At 34.6% G+C, this 16061-nt stretch overlaps 4 protein-coding genes across 4 annotated transcripts; 3 read left to right on the forward strand and 1 right to left on the reverse strand.

The window, feature by feature from the left end:
* The first annotated feature begins 1727 nt into the window (after positions 1 to 1727).
* On the forward strand, positions 1728 to 3237 carry LOC18025033 (root phototropism protein 3). Its single transcript, XM_006406888.2, has 2 exons — positions 1728 to 2505; positions 2576 to 3237. The coding sequence occupies exons 1-2, from the start codon at positions 1744 to 1746 to the stop codon at positions 3170 to 3172; spliced, it is 1359 nt and encodes a 452-aa protein (XP_006406951.1). The 5' UTR covers positions 1728 to 1743; the 3' UTR covers positions 3173 to 3237.
* Positions 3238 to 3260: 23 nt separating this feature from the next.
* LOC18025034 (cingulin) lies at positions 3261 to 6280 on the reverse strand. The gene is given in 9 exon segments (XM_024159841.1): positions 3261 to 3950; positions 3952 to 4104; positions 4106 to 4364; positions 4458 to 4776; positions 4867 to 5075; positions 5177 to 5339; positions 5453 to 5571; positions 5648 to 5763; positions 6003 to 6280. Coding segments are annotated over 9 exon segments (2133 nt in total). The 5' UTR covers positions 6165 to 6280; the 3' UTR covers positions 3261 to 3317.
* A 3898-nt stretch (positions 6281 to 10178) lies between these two features.
* On the forward strand, positions 10179 to 11642 carry LOC18025035 (probable 2-oxoglutarate-dependent dioxygenase AOP1). Its single transcript, XM_006406890.1, has 3 exons — positions 10179 to 10567; positions 10971 to 11304; positions 11394 to 11642. The coding sequence occupies exons 1-3, from the start codon at positions 10179 to 10181 to the stop codon at positions 11640 to 11642; spliced, it is 972 nt and encodes a 323-aa protein (XP_006406953.1).
* Positions 11643 to 14395: 2753 nt separating this feature from the next.
* Positions 14396 to 15697, forward strand: LOC18025036 (probable 2-oxoglutarate-dependent dioxygenase AOP1). Its single transcript, XM_006406891.2, has 3 exons — positions 14396 to 14781; positions 15006 to 15339; positions 15449 to 15697. The coding sequence occupies exons 1-3, from the start codon at positions 14396 to 14398 to the stop codon at positions 15695 to 15697; spliced, it is 969 nt and encodes a 322-aa protein (XP_006406954.1).
* The last annotated feature ends 364 nt before the right edge of the window (positions 15698 to 16061 follow it).

Here is a 16061-nt window from a genome sequence, read left to right on the forward strand (position 1 = left end):
CCAAATCCAAAACTTTGTATAGTTCCAAATTCTGATCCTTGCGCTTATTATAAATCTCACACTAGGAGTTCCCTAGCCCAGACGAGTACTCATCATCATTCATAGGCAATTTATCGACTTTAACTAAGATAACAACTATGATAATGAATATAATGAACCGGTACATTTTCGACAAGCACTGCTTGGGTTTTGTTGAGTCCTTCTTCATTCATATTTGAAGTAAATAAGCTTCTCATTACTTATTGTAAAGGTGAGTCAGAACAGCCAATGCCCCTATATGTATGTGGGTTAGTATGGGCCTTCAATGGGCTACAACAACCGGTTGGTTGTGTTGTCATCACACTCGTGATGTGATGTGAGTGTACAATGGGAACAAAAAGAAAAGCTAGAGACAGAATATTATTTTTGGCATGTACGTACTACGTATGGTTGTGCTAAGACAAGCGGCATGGTCACGATATTCTAAAACGGGACCATTCCTTGTCGTTTCATCTGTAAAACCACATGGAGAGAAGGATATTACAAAAGAACGAAACAGAGAGACTATGATTCATTTGTCTTTTCCAAAGTAATGTCTTTTTTAGCTAAATGCATATAAACTTATCTCGTTAGTTTCTTTTAACAGTCAAAATTGCAGTCAATCATGATTGTACTTGGTATGTTATAGCATTGTTGAAATCTATTTTACACAAATTAAAACAGTTTCTGTTTGAACATTCGTCAAACGATAATCCTATTTTGGGTATTTCTTGTTGTACACATAACAGTTTATGCTTGTCATTATAGCGGAGTTTACAGTCGAAATCAAACTAATACTGTAAAAATCGTTTAACGTATCTAGCATTAATTCGACACCACTAGAATACAATCACCATTAGCGTTGCAGAGAATAAGACAGGTCTATGCATTGATGATATTCCCTTTGTAATAGTAGTATATATATTATTTATATGTAAGGCAAATCAAGAGGGTTTTGTCGTCATCCTTTTCTTATCTCCATCTTCCTCCACAGCCTCTCAATCCTCTAACATTAGGATCATCATGTGTATCATCTCTAAATAAAACCTTAGCATATATATATCGAATACTGTATAGGTAGAAGAACTAATAATATAAAGTAAATTTCATTTTACAGAAACTCTGAAACTCTGAAATTTCATTTTCTGCTTAGTATAAATTACTTTTAACCCTTTTCTATTATAATGGAACAGTAATTATTTTACATACAGTATATAGGAACTAGTGATTATAAAATTTCCTAAATGGAAAAAGAATTGAAGACCTAACATAAGTACTTACGAAAATCAACAAAAATTTACCTTATCGTTTATGAACTTTTATTGCCGACAAAGTAAATAATGTACTTTTAGTTACTTCAAAACCAGAGAAAATGTTTGATTTTATTGCGAGTTACTTACAGTTAGGCCCTTAGCTGGGATGTATATACAATAGTGGATATGAATCATATACATTAGTGGATATGAATCATATTAGTTGCCAAAAAAAAAAGAATCATATATTCTTACGAAAATGAAAATTAGTCTAATTTCTTCTAAGAAATCCAAAACAGTTTGTTCTTTCTTTAGGAATTTTGCGCCAAGTCATGATTACGCTCTCTGATGACCTTTTAGAGCAAAATCAAAGGAAAACGTAAAAAGACCATCCATCACTTTGCTTTCTATATATATGTATAAAACCACCCAACCACACTTGACACTACACTTCGAGCTCACGGTAAAAGTCATGAAGAGAACACCTTCGCCGGAACCAGTCACCATCTTCGCCAATCAGCCGTCGCATCATCACCAAGAAACCTTCGCCGGAGATATGGAATACTACTCTTGGTTCGACGACGCTTGTATCCAAGACATGAACTATTTCGTCAAAACCATCGCCGGAATCAAATCCAAAGGAATCCGACCAGACCTCATCGGTTCCATCATCGCTCACTACGCTTCCAAGTGGCTCCCTGATCTCTCCGGCAACATCTCCTCCGTCACGGAATCGAGAAACCCACCACAGACGGAGAGCGTCACGGCTTCTGTAATGAAGAAACGGTTTTTCGTCGAGACCCTAATCGGAATCCTCCCGCCGGAGAAAGACTCCGTTCCATGCAATTTCCTCCTCCGTCTCCTCAGGACGGCGAAAATGGTCGGAGCCAATCCGAATTACTTAACGGAGCTTGAAAACAGAGTATCTTGGCAGCTTGACCAAGCCTCGCTAAAGGAGCTTATGATACCTTCTTTTAGCCACACGTGCGGGACGTTGCTCGACGTTGAGCTCGTGACGCGACTCGTGAAGAAATTCGCTGGCTTGGACATTGAAGGTGTTAAAACCGGTGCGTCTCTCGTTAAAGTGGCTAAGCTTGTTGACTCTTACCTCGCTGAAGCCGCCATTGACGGTGGTTTGACTCTACCGGAGTTTGTTTCTCTAATCGAAGCTCTGCCTAGCCATGCTCGTACCACTGAGGATGGCTTGTACCGAGCCATTGATACATATCTCAAGGTAAACTAATAAAGCTTGTGAGTATTCAATTCTTTAAGACTCTTATTAAAGATTTCAACTTTATTTGCAGGCTCATCCTCTGTTGTTGAAGCAAGAAAGGAAGGAACTTTGCAGACTTATTGATAGCAGGAAGCTATCACCAGAAGCAGCACTCCACGCGGCTCAGAACGATCGTTTACCAGTGAGAGCAATCATCAGAGTGTTGTTCACTGAGCAGACAAAGCTAAGCCGTCACATAGACTGGAGTGGTAGCTCTATAAGCAGCACGATGAGGAGCCCAACAAACCCTTCTGGCTCGCATTACTTGGAGTCAGGCTCTGCAGCGCGGTGCTTGTCTAAACGTGAGATGAATGTTCAGCAAGCGGAGATCAGAAGGCTTAGAGAGGATGTGGCGAGGCTGCAGAGCGAGTGTGGTGCTATGCATTTGCAGCTGGAGAGGCTTATGGAGAAGAAGAGTAGTAGTGGAAGTAAAGGGTTTTTCCGTTGGAAGAGGCTCGGGTTAGTACCTTCGATTAGAGGAAGTGTTAGCGTTGAAAAGATGGCAAATGGCGAGGAAGAATCCGGTGAGAATGGTGAAGGATTTGAGCCTCGGACTCCTGGGAATATGAAGACAAGGCTTGTCAAAGGAAGAACAACACCTTCAAGGTGGAGAAAATCTATGTCTTAAATTTTGCATTTAATGGAAAACAACACAACAAGCTGTTATTACACAATGAGGAAGTAGTCTTTTTTATACACGAACAATGAATGAATCACCAAATTGATCACACACTACTAAAAACAAATGCATATCTTATGAAGAAGATGATGTTTTAAAATTTGACAGCTCGTTTGATTGTTTGGAGAGATGACTTGATGAAGTTGTTCTTAACGAGATACTCATTCTCATCGTCGTGACCTGAAACCACGGGCTTCTTCCTGATGCAGTCAATTCCTTTTTTCATTCCGAAGATGAGTGATGGAGATGATGGAATCCTTCTGAAAGCTCTAGCACTCTCTGATCTTTTCACCACTTTGTCTCTGCCACTCTTCTCTGGTGTGTTCTTCAAATCAAAACTCATCCTGCTTCTACGGGAGCTTTCAGTTTCCACCTTTCCTGTGTTGTTGTTTGCATCCTCCGCCTGCAATTGCAAGTCTACAACTTCTTCCTCAACCTTTTCAAGCAAAGGGAACTTGTGGTCCAGTTTCTCTATCATTTCATCAATCTTCTTGCTTCTTTCGGTTTGAGGATCCTGGGGATTGGTTTTGCTATTGTTTTCCAGTAAAATGTGGAGCCATTTCTCAACATTTCCTTTCCCCCTCTCTCTCCTGCTTTCCTCATCTTCCTCACTCTCTGGTTCCTTGAAAACTGGAAATGCTCTGAAGCTTCTGCTGCCTCTCTTCCCTTCTTCTTCTACTACATCTAGCTTTTCTTCAACCGGTTTGTTATCTTCTAACGAAAACAGGAGACTTCTCAGACACCTCTGGATTCTTCTGTTCCTCTTCCTCCTCCTCTATTTCCCCACGCTTCCGAGTTTCAGCCTCCGAAGCTGCTGCTTTATGCTCTTCTTCAAGGTATACTCTTAACTCCTTGTGTAACGACACATCTTCTTCACTTGTTTCCAGGAAGATACAAAGATAACTTCCTGTCTCTATCTTCTAGCAACAAGTCATCTTCATCACTCAGTGAAAGTCTGGATCTTTTCCTTGCTTTCTCCAGCTCAGGCCTCACTTGATTCTCCAGCTCCTCTCTTTCTTTAAACTTCTTGTGAAGTTCTTTCTCTGAGCCATCACAAATCGCCTTTTGCGCCTCTAATCTCGCCATAAGTGCACTACTTGCAGCCTGGTTTAACCTCACTTGTTCCTTATACACAACACTCCTACAAACAAACAAAATTAAAGAAACAATTGAGCTAAAGCATATATCGAAATGCAATTATTTTTTTTGTATAGAGAAAAAAAAAATCTCTTACTGGTGCATAGCGTCGCGGATCATCTTCTCGAGTGTATTCCTATACGAGCATTGAGCTTCTGCCAATCTCCTGCACTTTTCAGCTCTTCTTCTTCGCTTAATCAGCTCGCTCTCCAGCTCCTGAATTGTAAGCTGCTCTTCACTGTTCTTTCTTTTCAAGTAATTCATTTCATCATCTAACTTCTTCATCTCAGCTCTCATATTCTTCGCTTCCTCTCGGTGTCTTAGTGAATCCCTAGCAGCAACAAGGGCTTGATACGGATTCTTCATTAAATCTGGAGTCTCATTCTCTTTCTTTGCACCGAGTCTCATCTTCCTTGCTGCAGCATAAAATATGATTCAGTACAGCAATAAAATAAAATAAAAAACTGAGGATTTATCTCTTGTCTATAACCGAAGAGCCATCTAACCAGGAGTTTGGCGGTTGTAATCGAGTGATCTCAATACTAATGAAGGGTCATAAGGATCTCTTCTTGAAACAACAACTGCAGCAGAAGCAAGACCAAACTTGTCTTTTGATTCGACAAAATGTTGAGGGAAATGGTGTGAGTCAACCGTTTGTGAACCGTTAAGTTCCTCGCTTTCGCCTTCTTTGAACAAGAAGGAAAATGCTCTCCTCCTGTTAAAAAAAAAACAAAAACTTTCATTTTCATAAAATTGTATGTTTTGATCAAGCAGATAGGCAGACATATATACAGCAAAAAGATTGTTTAACTATACCTGAAATCAGAACTTGAAGCAGCGAAAATCGACAGGAACTGATTAACTGAAATGCCAACTTGAAGATCCCACCATGGTACTAGGAACTCGAGTTTGTCCTTCTTGTTCTTGCGTGCCTGCCATTGCACTATCCTTAGGTTGCTTGGTACTGTTAAACCTCCTCCTACAACAAATTCAAAAGACAGAAAAAAAAAAAAAGCTTTAATCAATCAGACAACAAAGTAGAGAAACTCTGAGTCTAAAACAAAAGGAAGATGTTTTTGAGGATGTGTGTACTTGAGCAAGGGAACCAATGATCAAAACCCCAAGCAAGAGGAGAAGCTGAATCAGCGTGGAAGTAAAGAACATTCCCATACGGATCTATCCGAATAACAGCCGGATCAAACCCAGCATTTCTACAAACAAAAAAATCAAAACCATAAGAATCTGAATCTTAAAATCATAATTTGTGTAATGAGAATAAGCCCTTACCCTAGATGATTAAGTTGTTTCCAAAGAAGACTGAGGAAGATCTTTGGCTTTGTTGTTGGTCTCGCTTTCGGATCAATCACTGGGAACATCTGATCTACTTCTCTGCATCTTGAGCTCTTCAGGACAAACAAAAAGAGTATAGCTTTTTGTCATTACAGAGATAAAAAACCACTCTTCCAATTTCACATCTCAGGTTTTGTAAGAAGCAAACACTTAGTTTGAAGATCAAATTCAATATAACTGAAAGCTGAAAAAAAAGAAAAGAATCTCTGACTCTGAGCTTCCAATTATCCCAAAAAAACCCCAAAATAAAGCAATTTAGGTCTGGCTAATATATGATTGGGCCAAAATTTACCTCGTTCGGCTGCTGAAGAATGTATGGAATGAAGGTAAAAGGAGGGCCATTTCTGTACGGAAGAGCATCAAAATCGCGACAGATCTTTGCGTAAGCTCTCGGGTAGCCCTGAGCTTCCTCGATGACCATGTCTTCCTCCGTTATACCATAATCGCCCAACATCGTCGTCACGAATAAAGAACAAGATCAACCGTTTCTCTTTATCTCTCTCTATATTTTTGGTGTTTGACCTTAAAGAAAACCAAAAAAAATGAAACAAAGGAAAGCTTTTTGGGAAGATTGAGTTCTGTTTCGGGCAAGAAGAAGATAAACTCAAACAACGGTCGGATTTTCTGTGTTCTTTACGACGACAAGTCCGTTTTTATTATTTCTATATATTTTTAAAATAATAATAGCTGTAGTAGAAGAGAATTTAAAAAGAACAGTCGCGCCACGTAAGCATAGAACAGCTTGTGGGACCATAACGGCTATATGCCACGTTGGACCCACGCTCCTCCACTTCCCTTCTTTAATGGAGAGTAGGTTGTTGATGATCACGTATCCAAACTTCATCTTTGTCTTCGTATATCCCACTCCTGAAACATATATAATATTTAATATTAATTGTGTGTTTGATTATATTGCGAAAGATAGAAAAGTCTAACAAAGAAAACAACGAATGGTAAATCCCTAGTTTCTTACAAAGTTTTCAAATAATATGAAACGATTTTGGAGTTAAACAAGCCCGATCATCAAAAGCTAATTTTAAACCACCTACAAATCTAGAATTCCCGTGATGAATAATAAAATATCTCTTATGTCGGTTGATTCATCAATACGAACCCGAGGCTATATAGCCACCTTTCAAATGAAATTTTTACTATTAAAAAATAAAGAAAGTTAAGAGAAGAGATCTCTATGCCCCGTGTTCTAATCAATGAATTCCACCAGCACCTTCTCTGCTCTTCAAACCCCAGCAGCAATCAATATAGGGAAAAAACTGCCTTGGAGGCTGGTGACTGCCCAATAACCAATTTGATCCCAAGTCTCAAGAGTCATAATTACGTTCTAAATCTCTTATACATTCACAATACGTATCTTCCACACACAAAAAAAAACAAAAATCAAGGGAGGTATAATTTTGATTTAATGGACGACCACATATATATCAATTAAATTACAAGTATGTTCCATATATATATATATATATATATATAATTACAATATGAGTTATGCAACGGCTAACGCTTTTTATATTATTACTAGATGAATACCCGCGTAGATACGTAGATTTTTTTAATAAATATATATGTTTATGTATATGTATTTGTAACATGATAAATTAGTGATTTGATTAGTTTTTTCTAAAAAATTAATCATCTAATATACAAATTTGAAAACTTTGTTAAAATAAATATTTTCTTCAGATATTTGGTCATTATTTAACCTACATCAATATCACTTGAACATGAGTTACATAATCAGATTAAAAAACATACCATATTTTTTATGATATTAAACTTTTTACTAATTCGTTTGTCCTAAAGCAAACTAATCTAATTTTGTTTGATATTCGTTAAGTTTTATGATTCAGCACTCAAATTATTAAGTACTTGGTTTTCTTTGTTCTATTTACCAACCACTTTGTTGTATTTTATTTTTGATTATAAACATCGGGACATATATCTTACATAAAAATTTACCGAATTATATAAATAGTTTTAAGGTGGATGAATTGTTTCTTTTACATTTTCTATTAAAATATTGGATAATTTTACATTATGGAACTCTTATTTATCATTTTTTTGTTTGTTGGTAACATCAAAAGAACGTGATGTATCAATGTAATCTGTTTTGGTTTACTTTCAATTGTTCAGAGGTAAGATACAATAGTATAATTTAAGTCACCATCTTCATTACAAAATACATCAAGTTAAGAATCAAAATGTAATTCATTAGAAAAACTCTTTGCCTGATTATTTCTCTTAAAATTCTACATTGAATATATATTTCTATCAAGTAACATGGAGAGTTTGTGATCCTGTTAAATAAATATGCTAGTTTATTTCTGAACATTTGTAATAATATAACTTTAATTCGTAAGACGTTATTTTAAATTATAAAGACAGAGAAATGAACTTTGATTTGAAGTGTTTTTTAAAACTAAACATAGAACAATTGCCAGAACCCATAATTTTAAGAAAATAGTGAAACTAATTGTCTATAAAAATCGACAAGTATTTAAAATAGATGAAAAATCAGTATTTTGTTTAGTGTTCGTTTTATACTGAATAACTTACTTTGCTATATCTTGAAATTTCTTCAACTTGCAGACATTTTTTTTTGTTCAATCTCTTCTGTTTCTCTGTTTTTTTTGTTCAACAATGGATATTGTAATGTTTTTCTTTTTGGAGTTTCGTTCAGATTAAATTACAATGTATTTTATTATTGTAGGTAAGGTTGAAGTAATTATTGTTAGAAGGTTGAACGTGCATGATAAGAATTTGTAACGTTTTTAAGGTGTTTTTACTTTAATTGATTGTGGACCAATGACAGACGTTTAATTTATCTCAGCTATGGATTTTTTTTATAAAAAATTATTTTAAAGAGCTGATGTGGTAAATGATGTGTCTTAAGGATATAACCTTATGTGTCAAGCTTGTGAGACTCAACTGAGTCTTTATATAATAGATTCTCAGTATTTATATCATCTCATATAAAGCACACAATATTTTGGTTACATGTGTACAGTCAGAATCAAGAGAATATTTGGTTGGACGCATAAAGGAGGTTTATAAACCAATCTTTACCGGAATATATTCAGGCAATAATATAAGTATGAATAGAGAACAAAATGCAGGTATAGAAATAGGCAAATAGCTAATGTTGTTGAAATATTGAAATGTATTGATTCAGTTTTATCAGCTTTTTTAAAGTAAAAGATTAGAACTATTAATTCTGTAGCAAAAGATGTACAAAATTAGCATATGTATATCTAAATTTATTTTAATAGAAATGGGAAGAAGAATCATTAGAATTTTTGTTTTTTTTTAACATAAACCCCGCAAAATAATTATTTGTTACATTAAAAAAGGGCTGAGTATCTGTTTCAGTGTTCTCGGCGGCTGAGAATCTGTTGCTCGTGGTTCAGATCTACATCATTAATTCATTTCTTTACGATTCTCAACTAGACGAGCACACCCATCTTCCACAGACTTGCGGCTCCTTGAACTGTATCAAATGTCGTCGTCAAGTAGAAAGCCAATCCCAAGCCTAGCTTGGAGGCCACAAATATCATAGCTCCTGACCCAACGATCGCCGAAGAGAATCGTAATTCTGTAGCAAAAGATTAGAACTATTCATTCGTAACTGAAGAAACTTGCCACATATAATATTCTCGCACTGCAGAAGTTTGTGTTGAAATTTTCCACATATTTGAAATATATTTTAATTTCGTGTTTCCATATGAACCAAGAATCCAAAAAAAAAATTATTGACTTTAGTCCAGTTTCTCATTCAGATTCTTTAGAAGTAAGAAAACGTTTGTTCAAGTAAACCTAGAGTAATTTTAGAACATATTGACATCAATGGGTTGTTCGTCTGGGTAGTACACACGTTTACAGCGCTGGATGACATTAACAGAGAATACATGATCCCTTTATAGTCTTATATATCTTCAGTTGCACAAAAATAGGGCATTAAGCTATTGATAATATATAGTGTTAGTCAGTGCTGGCCATGTGAGACGAATATATAGTGTCAAATGCGCCTAATACCATTTGTTTGTTATGTCTATATTCCACTTTAAATTGTCCCCTTATTTAAATGAATACCACATTTTACACAAGGAGAAGCTATAATAATAATAATAAAAAAATGTTACAATTGTTATAGCTATGTTTACTTGCTCTGGCACGACAATGAGACACTATAAACATAATATAAAATTTTACATTAGTTAATAGTAATAAGTCACATCATTCTTATTTTCTAATTTCCTTTTTTCATTGTTATCTTGATCCACTATGATTGTATATATTAGGAGGACTCGTGGTCCATGACATGTGAAAAACAATGAGATTGTACTCCATTGATGCGACTTTTTCTGTCTATATAATCAGGAAGCGATAGTCTTTAAATCTTCACGTAAACAAAAGATAAACTACAATCTTAATTCTTAACTTTTAAAGAAAAATAATGACAACAAATTCAAAACACCTATTTCTTCCCCTTGGCCTTCCAGTCATCGACTTCTCAATTCCAAACCTCAAACTGGGAACTCCAGAATGGGACTATGTGAGATCCCACGTCCGAAAAGCTCTAGAGGAATACGGATGTTTTGAGGCTTTGTTTGACGGAGCTTCAGTGGAGCTACGGAAGGCATTGTTCAAGGCCTCGGAGGAAGTTTTTGATTTACCATTGGAGACCAAAGTGAGTGCAAAGTCGAAAAATCGTAACAGTGGTTACTCCGGTCAGGTTCCGGCTATGCCATTGTTCGAAGGCATGGGCTTTGACGGTGTAGAAAATCATGAGGTTGTTAATGACTTGACTCACAAGGTTTGGCCTCAAGGCAACACCACTTTCAGGTTCCCCGGCCTCTTATATACTTTTTGTTTTTTTTCTTATGCAAGAGATATTCAATTCAAACAAAAAATATTGTTCATGCATGTCCCTTGAATGAGATTTTATCAAAATTGAACGTTTATTTATGGAAATTTTTTTGAAATGGTAGATATAAAATAAAATATAGAGGATGTATAAAAGATATGTGTTGCACAATATAGAAGATTTTTGTTTTTTTAGACACCAATGATTTATATTAATCTCAAAAGTATAGAAGATATGTAGATGTTTTAGTAATAATTCTAAAGATTGTTTCAATTCTATAATTGTAAACTAATATGTATAGATAATTAGCTCTAATAACTAAAAAATCGTTAACACAGAAGTATCGTAGAAAAAAATACTAAGATCTGCGATAAATTTCAGCAATACTGTTCAGTCGTTTGCGGAGAAGTTGATAGAACTAAACGTGAAGGTGAGAACAATGATCATGGAAAGTTTCGGGCTCGAGAAATACGTAGAGGAGCATCTTAACTCAGCGAAGAATCGCTTTCATTTATTTAAATACAAAGGACTCGACGACAATACTGAAGCGAATGTAGGCATTGACCCTCATATCGACAGACATTTCCTCACCATATTATGTCAGAATGACGTAGTAGATGGCTTGGAGATCAGAACCAAAGACGGTAAAGAGTGGATCAAAGCTAAGCCATCTCAAGACTCTTCTTACCTTGTTATGGCCGGAGCTTCTCTTCATGTAAAATTAAGTTTCCTTGAGTCTCAAGTTTCATCCTTTATAATCTTCAATTTATGTGATATATATATCATAAAATGTGGGTTTTGCAGGTACTGTTGAATGGTGAGGTATTTCCTCCGCTTCATCATGTCGTTATAACCGGAAAGAAAGATCGGTATGTGGCTGGACTGTTCTTGCGTCCTAAAGAAGGACTTATTATAAATGCGCCTGAGGAGATGGTTGATGATGAACATCCTCGTCTCTATAAGCCTTTTAATTTTGAGGATTACTTTAAGTTTACCTACATAGACACCAAGAAGAGAGATCTATCTGCTCTCAAGACTTACTGTGCCCTTTAAAGATTCATGATGCCATGCGAATAAATAAAACTATGTATCATTTGATCACTGTGCACTTGTTGATTTGCGCTCGATTTGGTTTGTTGTTAACTTTACTTTGCCTTGTTGACTCTTGAGGTTGTAATAAAACATAACTAGCAGAAACTCCAAAATTGCTTTCTTCATTGATTCCCTCCGAAGAAGGAATATCAATAATTAATCTCGAGCACGACAAACACATACTGAATTTTTATTTTATATCAGTTTTTTAATGATGCAATTAAAAACAAATAATAATAATTTACGGCTTAAAAACTTTAAAAACTTTTAATATTTGCCAGTTTTCTACCCGAACTTTTTGTGTTGCCAGAAAATTATATGAATTAATTTTTTGCATCAAAAAATTACCTGAAATATTTTATGATTCCAGTTTCCAGCTCATGATTTCATGGCCGTTAACGGTCAAATAAAATTAGTAAATTCCGTTATTTTCCAAAACAAAAAAAAACTAAAAAAACCCTCAACTATTTAATATTTGCCAAAAAAATACCTGAACTTTTTACGTTATCATAAATTCACATTAGCTAATTTTTTTAAATGTTGAATGATACTTTATTTAAAAACCAAAATATCAAAGAGTTTACAACAACTAAAAAAAGTTGTCACCAATAGAATTCGAAATAAATTACAATATATTTTTTTTTGAAATTCGATATATTTATGGCTAAAGATTCTGCAAATTAGTGCTTTATTTTACTTTTGGACTGATTTAATCTCCACTGAAATGATCTTTGTAGATGATCAAAACAACTATCATACTTTATCTCAGTTAATCACCTGCTAATTTATATTTATTACTCTATTATAAGTTCCTAAGATCATTGTTCCAAAGAGTCGATTACTTAAGAGCTTATATTCAAATTGCGTTTCGGAATAGATGTGGTCAACGATGAGAAACTAACCAATACCAAATGAATAACTATTAGCGAATGAAGTTGGGGAAAACCATTAATGGATGTAAAGTAATGGGTAGAAGCTGAAACTGTATAATATTTCAGGTTTTTTTTTTACATTGGAAAATTAGTTTGTGTGGGTTTTTGGCAACATTAAAAGTTTGGATGTTTTTCTAGCGAAGATTAAATAGTTGAGGGTTTTTTTATCTTTTTCTTGTTTTAGAAACTAACGGAGTTTACTAATTCTGTTTGACTGTTAACGATCGTGAAATCGTGGAGTGAAAACTGGAACCATAAAATTATATATATTTTTATCCAGAAAAATTAGTTCGTATAGTTTTCTGGCAACGCAAAAAAATCGGGTAGAAAACTAGCAAATATTAAATAGTTAAGAGTTTTTTAAGATTTTTTCCCAATAATTTAGTACCAAACAAACAAGTAATAACGTCAGTTATATTAATTAATCAATGTTAAACTACAAGATTGGTATCACTTGTCAATAAACAACTCTAATAATTATCCATATGGATTAGAATATTCACTTGATTTTGCTAAGAACTATGGATTTTTTTTTAATAATAATGTACACGCATTCTACCGCCCTTAAGTCTTACACTACATACCATAAGACTACATATCAGGATCATGAACTAGAATTTAAATGTTGTAAAAATTAATCCGACATTTAAATCGATAGTTGAGTATAAAAATGTATTAGTTTAATTGGTGCTCATTTTAGATGCCATCAGATAACGTGTCAATGTTTGTATATGCATTAACTAAATTCATTTTTGTATTACGTTATATAGTTTTAGGCAATGAAGTCTACATATAATATAGGTGATCATCTAGATATTATATACATTAATGGAAGCCCTTGGTCTAGATTATATATGAACCGGTTGCCCCTTACAATACTTAAATATCTATTTATGTGTGTGTGTGATTTTATATAGTGGTTGTTAATTATTTCGTAGTATATGTCTGGCAATTGCCTAAATTACAAATATTAAAAGATATATACAAGACTGGCTAATTATATACGATACTGAAGATAAGAATTTTGGGTTTAACGTCATAAATCTTTTTTTTCTACCATGCTAGATCTATACAAGGGGATTGTGAGAAATGGTTTGCCCACATATATATCTAGAATAAATAACACATAGTATAGCCTAATCATCGAATATGTTTAGCATATATATATATATATATCCCAAATATTAAATTATTAGGTTGATTTCAGTAAAAAAGAAAATAAAATTCATTTATATATATATAATGTTTCATGAACTAATGACGACATCATCACCATTATAAAGATACTTACAGAAAATAGCATCGTATATTTCTGGAACATCCAATGTATTAGAGATTTAGTTTCTATAGAAGAAAAAAAATCATAAAAACAGAAGTATACTAATCATAGATTGTAGAAAATTGTTAGATTTGATAGTTTACCTTTTAAAGTTCCAAATTTAGTAATTAGAGAAATGCTATTTAAATTCTGCATAAGACTAATATATTTATTTTGTTAATTTGTCTTCAACCATGACCATAAGGTTGCTGACAGGCAGATTCTCATTTTTTAATACATCCTCGCTTATAGTCTTTTTGTATTCCAATTTAATAAAGTGGAGTAAATTTAACTAAGGTTACAAATTCCTATAAATATTATTGTTTAAGACCAAGCTAATGTCAACACTTTCTTCCTCCTCTATATTTTTGTTAAAGTTCTCCTCCTATATAATAACCAACCGAGTCTTCGAAGTATTTACAAAACACAAACACTATCTACAGTTATAATTCTTAAAAACTATAATGACGATAAGTTTGAAAACCCAATTTCCCCTTACCCTTCCGGTCATCGACTTCTCGAGTCGTGACCTCAAACCGGAAACACTCGAGTGGGACTCGGTGAGAGCCCGAGTCCGAAAAGCCCTAGAAGAATACGGATGTTTCGAGGCCTTGTTCGATGGAGCTTCAGTGGAGCTACGGAAGGCACTGTTCGAGGCTTCCGAGGAAGCTTTTGATTTACCATTGGAGACCAAACAAAGTACAAAGTCTGACAAACTCTACAAAGGATACGTCGGTCAGGTTCCAACTATACCTTTATACGAAGGTATGGGCTTTGACGGTGCGGATAATCCTGAAGTTGTCGATGACATGACTCACAAGCTTTGGCCTCAAGGCAACGTCACCTTCAGGTTCTCTTACCTTTTTTTTTATACTCTACCATTTTGTTATTTTATCAAATCCACCATTTTTGTAATTTTTTATAACCAAAATTATAACTTTTTTTTGGTCAAAATTATAACTTAAAGTCTCCAATTTGTCAAATTTATAACATTATAAATTTGTTAACAATCAAAACTAGGAAACAAACTGATGAGTTAAATTATATTTTAATAAACTTTTGTATGAACAACAGCAAGAATGTTCAGTCATTCGCGGAGAAGTTAATAGAATTGGACGTGAAAGTAAGGACGATGATCATGGAGAGTTTCGGGCTCGAGAAATACATCGATGAGCATCTTAACTCAGCGAAAAACCACTTTCGTTTCTTTAAATATAGAGGACTTGACGAAAACACCGAGGAGAAGCTAGGCCTTGACCCTCATATTGATAGACATTTTCTCACCATACTTTGCCAAAATGACGTAGTAGATGGCTTGGAGATCAAAGCCAAAGATGGTGAAGAGTGGATCAAAGCTAAGCCATCTCAAGATTCTTCTTTCCTTGTCATAGCCGGAGCTTCTCTTCATGTAAAATCAAGTTTCCTTGAGTCTCAAGTTCCATCATTCATAATTTTTTTAATTAAGTGACCCATGATTTTTTTTTTTTTTAATCAACATCAAATATGTTATTTTGTAGGTACTATTGAATGGTGGGGTGTTTCCTCCGCTTCACCGTGTGATTATAACCGGAAAGAAAGATAGGCACGCGGCTGGACTATTCTTGCTTCCTAAAGAAGGGCTGATCATAAATGCACCAGAGGAGATGGTCGATGATGAACATCCTCGTCTCTATAAGCCTTTTGATTTTGAGGCTTACTTTAAGTTCACCTACACAGACACCAAGAAGAGAGATCTATCTGCTCTCAAGACCTACTGTTCCCTTTAAAAAAAAAAGATATATATATATATATATATATGCCTTGTGGATAAATAAAACTATTATGTATGATGTGATTAAGCTATGCTTGTTTGATTTGCTTTTGCGTTGGCCTTTGTTGTTACCTGTACTTTGTCTTTAAGCTTGTAATAAAACCTGATTTACAGAAACTCCATAATTATGATTTTCACTGATTACATAAGAGGAAGAAATATCAACACACCAACTAATAAAGGGTTGGGTGGAGTGAGTTTTGTTTCCCGTACAGAGATTTCATTTTGAGTTTGTTACAATACACAAACTCAGAGATTTAAAAAAAGAGAAACTGATACACAAACACTTAAATGTACAAGACCGTAACTTCACCGTAGTT

This window comes from Eutrema salsugineum, unplaced genomic scaffold, assembly GCF_000478725.1.
Source record: "Eutrema salsugineum unplaced genomic scaffold, Eutsalg1_0 scaffold_13, whole genome shotgun sequence".
Classification (NCBI taxonomy): Eukaryota; Viridiplantae; Streptophyta; class Magnoliopsida; order Brassicales; family Brassicaceae; genus Eutrema; species Eutrema salsugineum.